Genomic DNA, 8,060 nt, shown 5'->3' with positions numbered 1-8,060 from the left:
CAACGGCACGAGAGAAGTATGCGTGGCCTAATGGTTATAGAGCGTCAGTATAGAGCATGGCGATGGGGGCCTGTTGGTCAGTCATAATAAACTGGCATGAAGTGCAGCGCAGCACCAGGATATGGACACAAGCGCTGCATGTCTGCCATTCATTATCGTGCCCATCACCTGGAATTTCGCTATATACGCTTCATCCCAATAAGGCAGATCGAGGTTCGATCCCACTATCAGACAATTAGCTTTCATCGAAGAGGCCCGAAACAATGCGAGAGAGGAACTTGCCTACTACAAAGTGGCCGGTATGACGCAAAGAATGCTTCGCTTTAGCAGGGCACGCCCTTTCTTGCATGTGTAATGAGCGTCTTGAACGCCTGACATTGCGCCTAACGGACAGCGAGCGTTTTTAGTTGTTGCTAGATGGCGCGCGGGAGCGATCAACACAAGTCCCATGTTTTCTCCCAATGGCATCTCGCGTACCATGCTGAGCCATTCGCTTTTTTATTACCAGCAGCTATCGAATTAAATTTGTTATTGCCAGTTGTTGCTAGAGCTGCCGCTTTTGATGTGAAACCACATCTAGACGAAATTTTTCTGAACGTGGTCATAACGTTTGGTAACGCTAGGTAGGACAGTATGTTTCCGACTACGTAGGATTGTGAATGAAGTAAAATAACGTCACAGAAAGAAACTAAACAAAACGAGAGTTCGTTTTCCTTTTTTAATAAACAATATATAGAGTTTCAGAAATGTCAATCAAATAAAAGCACGCCAGATATTTAAAAATGCCCACAGAAGCAAGGGGCACTTAATTCTTATTTACAAAAAAGGTTTCACAAATGCAAGCTGCATGTGCAACTGTACAAAACGAGTGGAATGTTGTGGCCATGAGGATGCCCATATATAATAGATATATATATATGTATGTATAGAAGAGTTTGCCATGATGCATGCTTTTCGAAATTTCTGTGCGTGCCACCTCGAGATACATGCATTGCAACGCTGCAAACATTATCTTTGCAACGTGAAGAAAACAATTTGAACATTGCAGTAGGCAAGAAAAATACCGTCACACTGCATGACATTTTAAACTTGAGGAAACCGGCACACTCAGGAAAATGAGAGAATTGACTACGCGGTGCACAATGTCGAGTGGCGCTTGATGTCATGTCTTCAACAGCAATGAGTGACCTCTTGCAATTCATCTACTGAAAACAGCCGAGTACCTCTTTTCAGATGCCTGCCCTACTAGAAATTTTAACCAGTTTACATATTATAGGACAAATAAAGGCCAACAGTGAAAAACAAAGTAAAATACCAACTACATGGAACTCCACACATATTTTCGAGTTCAACAAGCGGAAAGAGCACCAGTGAGTCCGAGTGGCAGCCAGCACTGTCTGGCACAAAGCATACAGAACAGAACCAGTACACCAAACCTTAGGCAACCTTCAACGGAGTTCATGCTGTAAACATTTAGTGCTCGGTTCACAGCCAACAACATTGGTGGACATAGTAATAGCAGACACTGGAAAGATTTGATGAAGTTGTTTTTTTTTAAACCTGACCGTAAATATCATTCATACCTTGATGAAATAATTTTAGTTCTTTTCCCAAAAACTTCACATTGAGAATCCTCTTAGGACAACGCAAGTGGCAGTAAGTTCTTCCTCTTTTTTTTTTCGTAGAAAGTGAGAGAAATAAAATCTTATGCTGCCATGCGGATTCTCAGAGCTCATTCTGGCATAATCAAGACATGCAACCTATACAACAGTTCTTTCAACTCCAGACAGAAGTTTAGCTAGCTCTGCATACTAGACAATTTTGAACGCCCACGCAGGCAGCCCCGAGTTGGCATGCGACTAAAAACTCCCGGCTATCGGGCTCTACTCTTCAAGGAGGCAGGTACGGACAAGGACTTCGGTGACCATGTAGGGATCCATGTTAGATGACGGCCTGCGGTCCTCAAAGTATCCCTTGTTCTGCTCTGCAACGGCCCGTGGGATCCGCACACTGCAGCCTCGGTTAGCCACTCCAGACGAGAAGTCATGGATGCTCGACGTCTCATGGTGGCCAGTTAGGCGACGCTCGTTGTCGCGGCCCTGCTTTGGGTCATACGCCTCAATGTGGCGCTTGTGGTGCTTCGCCAGGCGAGCGATCGCAGCCTCGATGGCCCTGGGGTGAAAGGAAAAAGGCAGACGCATATAACTAAATGGCAAATACATCGGCCGTATATACTGCGAAGCGTGCAGATGAAGACATGTGAAGTGCCATCGCGACCAGCATGGGCTGCGAAACGAGAGCCAAGTTTAAGGTGGCTAGAACTCTAGCCATGCAACCATGGTTGCACCGGGCTCCGTTATAAAGCTGGTGGCGCCAGCGGGGGCTGAAAAAAAGTGAAAGGGTTCGGCCATTCCAAGAACTAGAAGCCAGTCACTCACTTAAAACTGCGACTGACAGGACTTGCGATAGTATGTGCAGGTCTCCAGCACACAGTGCCGCTGACGTTACCCCGTGATAAAGTATGCGGACCAGGGGTGCTGCAAAGTAGTCTAAGCAATTCCAGTCTGACAAGCTGAAACTGATGAATGCACTGCCATGTTTGAAATTCCTAATATCAACTGGAATCTTAGTTTAAGGTTACATGCCAAGGCATCGAGGAATTTAGATTTTTCTTTCTTTTTCGCGGAACCCCTGGCCTGCATACGTTTCATCAAGGGTGTATGTTCTTTCGCTAATCAATCACCACCTCATGTTCTCGTTGACAAACTCGTGCCAGCAGTTGTTTGCTGCGGCGCAGTACCGTGTCAGCATCTAGAATGCATGCGGCAAGTGAGGGCTGTTGCCTCTTAGATGTCGATGCACACATTTGAGACTTTCCCCGTGCGCTCTTATTTTTATGCGTGATTAGACATATGAGACGCTAGAGGTCTCAGACAAGATAACAAATACCAGTGAAAACACGAAAAATAACTTGCTGTTGCGAGAAAAACGCCAGCTGAGTGCACAGCTCGGAAGCACATGACACAAGAGAGACCTCAGACAAGAGGCTTCACGAACCAGTGCAAACACTAAGTATAATTCGCTGCATCAAAAAACCAGAGCAGCCTCTAAAGCATCTTCTGTTGTTTCTATCTTCTCCGAGTGAAGGTCAGAACACTTGCCGTATAAAGTTTGATGACCTTCCAATGACTTACCACTTCGACAAATAATCAAGTTTATAAGAGGAAGAAAACTACGTAAAATGCTACGTGAATCCTTCAAATTCCAGAAGGGTGTCCACTTGATTTCCATCCACGTTATGCGCTGGCACTAATAGTTTGCCAGCTACACATTCGCACCATGCGCCGTCTATTACAACTCTTGCTGACCCCAACTCCCTCTTAAGGATTTTCTTGACTGGTTATTAGCAGAAAGCCGAAAATATAAGAATGCAGACATACGTACAGATAATTAATTACCGACGGTTCCATAAACTGCACTAGAGTCAAAGTCAGAGAGCAAATGGGTATAGCCGATATTCTAATTGACGTTAAGAGAAATAAATGGAGCTGGGCAGGTCATGCAATGCGTAGGTTAGATAACCGGTGGACCATTAGGGTTACAGAATGGGTGCCAAGAGAAGGGAAACGCAGTCGAGGATGGCAAAAGACTAGGTGGGCGGATCAAATTAAGAAATTCTTAGGCGCAAGTTGGAATCGGTTGGCGCAGCACAGGGGTAATTGGAGATCGAAGGGAGAGGCCTTCGTCCTACAGTGGACTTAAAATAGGTTGTTGTTGACAATCAAAATACACGGATTTTTTTTTTTTGCTTTACACTATCATATTTGATATGCAGTCAATCGCGTCGGGCAGATACAGCGGAGAAAAACATTGGCCAGTAAAAATATAAGGATCCTTTTCGCTCGATTCTATTCCTTTCTTATCACCCACCACTCACGGCCCGCCTAACCCTGTGATAACGTGGGCAGGGCGCGCCGCTCTGACCACTGACGAAGAGCAACAAGCGAGAGCATTGGAATAGAATTGATACATGATACGAGCCCTGGGGACATTCTGGATCGACCAATTTTGGCAGTATCATTATCAGTGTGCAGAATTCCCGTCGCTCCAGTAAGGCGTTGTGCTGGACACCACGTCGCACGAAAGTGAACCTATCCCCTAGAGTGATCAGCCGAAAATATAGTTCCTGCGTACTCCCGCCGCACCAAGGGCACAAATGAATGCCGTCAATAGCAGACACCCTTTGATGAAAAGTAAAGGATTCCAGTTCCACTGTTTTATTTACATTGCCGATTCTGCTTTTAACACTTGTCTGGGGAAAAGAGGAATACGTGTGGACCTGTCACCAAAGGGGAAAAAAAACCCCTGAGCGTTGCTGTATAGAGCAGGCAAAATTTTGACGGATAGCAAACTACAGCGTAAAGTGCTAGAATGATAAGAAACCGTACTCGAGCCAATAGGTAGCATAATCGATAGATAAAGGGCCGGCACTCACTTGATTCCACCCTCAGCCCGCATCGCCTTGGTACTGAAGTTCGTGTGTGCTCCAGCTCCATTCCAGTCTCCGGTCATGGGCTTAGGGTCAAAGGTAACCACAATGCCGAAGTCCTCGGCAACGCGATGAAGAATGTAGCGGGACATCCAGAGCTCGTCAGCAGCGCTCACTCCACCAGAGGGACCCACCTGGTACTCCCACTGCGTACAAGAAGTAAACACTTGAAAAAGAAAGTCAAAACAACCCCCATCAAGTGCTAAACTCTTCAGCATGCATATAAAGCAGCACTACACCGCCATTCCACATTTCGGACTTCAATGCAAGAGTCGCAAATGGAACGCTGACTTTGCGCAGCTTGACAACTGCTGCCCAAAAATGGAAACCTGCCCTCTACTGCATTTGTGTATGTTCGGACTGGACTCCACATTCTTTCGAAAAAGGAAACAACAAACAGAACGCTGACACGAGGTCCACATGCATGTGCAACGATGCCGAAATGAGGCGGTGGGTGGGAAAAGCAGCAAAGCGAGGAATTTGACTATTCTAGTCTCGCCAGACGCGAGCATTCCTTGTGCATATACTCCGCTAGTTCCGACTATAGCATACAGCACACGTACAGATTTCTTGTTAATTCATGAGCATGCGACTTTACGTGTGCAGCACCAGCAACTATAGGTTAAGCGAACATGCTGTAGCGAAACTCAGCTATACCCAGAGACTCCTAAGGAGTCTTCAGGAAACTCTGTGCTAACGACAACTTGGTGAGTTTGGGACATATTGCTATAGTCCTGGCAAAAAAATTTTGGTATGTAGAAAAAAAAATCTTGCAATGATGACTTAAGGATAGTCAAAGTCAAAGTCGCAGCGACGGCAATTTATCACAATTTTATGCGGTGTGTTATATCATGACGATCGCAAACTGTCGTACCGACAGTATGCCAGCTTTATGGCACAAATTTCTAGAGTGCTTTGGCACATTGCCTCATTTTCAACTGAAATGTGTGCGGAACATCGGCGACAACGCTGGTGGTTATCCCGATACCATGCCTCCCGCATCGGGTGTCCCTGAAGTGCTTGCGCACGGTCATTAAAACAATGCCCCACGCGTCTAGCCACGCTGCACACACTAATATCACTGGAGCTCATGCACCTCATGTTCTGTGCGTCACGAGGTACAGATATTACAGTCTATTCTGGGGCCGTTTCGAGGAGGCCCCAAGCATTGAAGGAAGATCGCAAATATCTTAACCACCTCGGCCGCAAACTCGTGTACCTAATCGCAGCGATAGGATCAGCATTCACACCACATTCGATCACCACGACTGTCACACGCAACACCGTCCTAGAAAATGCTGTCCTAAGGGATGGAAACTCCCAAAATGCATATATTATCCCAATTAACTTTTCCCTACCATGAGGAAAATAGGTGTTTTTGTAGGTTACGCCAGATTTTTCTGAAGGAACTACTGCACTTAATATGTTATGTAGTACATAAACAAAAAGCAGAATGAATGCACTTTTCAAGCATAAAAGATTTATTAACGAGAAGCATGTCATGAAAAGATATAAATTGCCAGAATCAAGATTGCGGGATAAGATTGAGCAAGGTTTGTAACGACACTTGTATACATTAAGAAAAATATGAAACAGAAATGATGCAATATAAAAAATGTATTGCCGTCTAATAGGTGCTATCTCTGAAAAAAAATTTTGTTTTACTTTAGCAGGTATTCCACTACAAAAAAAATTGGAGGACGCTTAAGCTTCGCCTTTAAGAGTGGAACGCGACAGCATTCAAAGATCCCCGACTGCTTCTCACGCTTCCCGGCAACCGCAGCGTATGTAACCATAATGTTTACTGGGAAACGCTCGCGCCGAACGCTATGCCCGAAGGCGGGCTTTCTGGTAGAAACGCGGCCTCTTGCGTGGGCCGCGATGCGGCGGAGGCGAGCGCCATCTGGAAGTGTTGAAAGGAAACGGGCGTGCCGCTTCATGGCCTCCAAGATTTTCGCGCGCCGGCGCGCGCAAATGGCGGTCGCCGTGGCCGGTCTATGTATGGTAGGAACGCTGGAAAAGGGGTTTGAGTTTTCGCGCAACAGAATTATGTTTTCTCGTATATTCAAATTACAATCCGACGCTATCATGTCTGCAGGTTGTGTGTAAGTCGTACTTTAAGATTTTTCTACGTATCTTAGCTCGAGAAATTGAATTAGTTCAGCAACTTCCTTGCGCCACATGCAGGGCCTAGGTTCGAAAACCTTTTTGCCGAAACAGCTACCGCCGCCGGACGACGACGAGGGACGCCGGATTTTCTGCGGCACGGGTCCCTTGACGCTATACCGCGTTAAAATTTAACTGCAAGCACTACAGTTAGGCGTGCCGGGCTGCGGCCGCCGATCTTCGGGGCTGGTTTGCGTCGTTGTCGCTCTCGGAGTCAAGGTCCGACGAAAAGGCAGCATCCTCAGACTCGCTGCTGCTCGATCCATCGATAAAATCAGCCGCAGACGCAGCGGAATCACGAGATCTGCGATCTTTCGAAGCGCGCGCGCGGCGGTCCCAGAGGCGGCCATTTTTGCTTTCTGTTTTGACGATCGCGAAACTTCGGAGCGCGTCAAAAAGAAAAATCGAACTGCTTAGAAAACAACAATATAGTTCTCCTCCTTCATGTCCGATAGCGCAGTGTGTCCGAGAGCGCCGCGGAAAGTCTCGAAAGCGGCGTTTCAAACCATCGTTAGCGAGCTAGCCATGCCCAATGGGCGCGGTACGGAAAGAGTTAAGCTGCGTGCAAATGATTATGCCTCTGGAACAGATGCAGAAATGCTGTAACTAAAGATTATAATAAATTTAGGAAATGAAAAATACGCTAGTATGACAATTGTATTACAGCACTTATCTGCAGCCCTTTTGAGTCCATACATTAATTTTACATGCCTGTGGGGAAATACGGCAACTTATCAGTTTCCCTAATAAAAAAGCACGCAATAACCCGAATTGCTGTTTCTGGAGAGTCGTGTCGGGGACTGCCATGCGCGAACACAAACACACACTGAAGTGCACGCAAGCCACGACACCCGCAGTACCTGGGAGGGCATAACCTCGGCGTTGGTTCCGGAGATGTTGATGTTAGAGTAGAGGCAGGCCCGATAGTGGGCCTCGACCACATCGCGGCCCATGACACGCCCAGTGCCAACGCCACAGTAGTAGGGCCCCTGGGGTCCCGGAAAGCCGCCCTTGGGCCAACCAAAGGGTTTGCCTGTCGTGTCCAAGAACGTGTACTCCTGTTCGATGCCAAACCAAGGATCCTGGTCCTTGACCTTCTCCATAGCAGCCGCACACTTGTGTCGGTGATTCGTTTCTAATGGCAAAACAATACAACAATTACCCTCATAATGCCAACAAATTTCAAGGCTCAATGAGTAAAAAAAAGCAGAAACTTCCTTTATCAGTAGTCCACGTTCACGGTACTGACACTTCGCCATAACCCAGCTACTGTGCTACTACTAACCAGTCGCTACGCCAACCAGCGAGAACTGTTACCACAACTACGACAACATCGTGGTCTGTT

At 46.7% G+C, this 8,060-nt stretch overlaps 1 protein-coding gene across 1 annotated transcript in view; it reads right to left on the bottom strand.

The window, feature by feature from the left end:
• Nucleotides 1-704: 704 nt before the first annotated feature.
• The window catches only part of LOC142585974 (glutamine synthetase-like), a 33,106-nt gene continuing 25,750 nt past the window's right edge, over nucleotides 705-8,060 (bottom strand). Inside the window, exons 4-6 of the mRNA XM_075697145.1 lie at nucleotides 7,576-7,850; nucleotides 4,496-4,695; nucleotides 705-2,172 (exon numbers count right to left, since the gene is read on the bottom strand). Of these exons, the coding sequence (XP_075553260.1) occupies nucleotides 1,884-2,172; nucleotides 4,496-4,695; nucleotides 7,576-7,850 (764 nt within the window). The 3' untranslated portion in view covers nucleotides 705-1,883. The remainder of the gene's footprint in view (nucleotides 2,173-4,495; nucleotides 4,696-7,575; nucleotides 7,851-8,060) is intronic.

This window comes from Dermacentor variabilis, chromosome 1 (genome assembly GCF_050947875.1).
Source record: "Dermacentor variabilis isolate Ectoservices chromosome 1, ASM5094787v1, whole genome shotgun sequence".
Lineage (NCBI taxonomy): Eukaryota > Metazoa > Arthropoda > Arachnida > Ixodida > Ixodidae > Dermacentor > Dermacentor variabilis.
The sequence above is the reverse complement of the archived record's forward strand: the minus strand, read 5'-3'. Positions and strand labels throughout refer to the sequence as shown.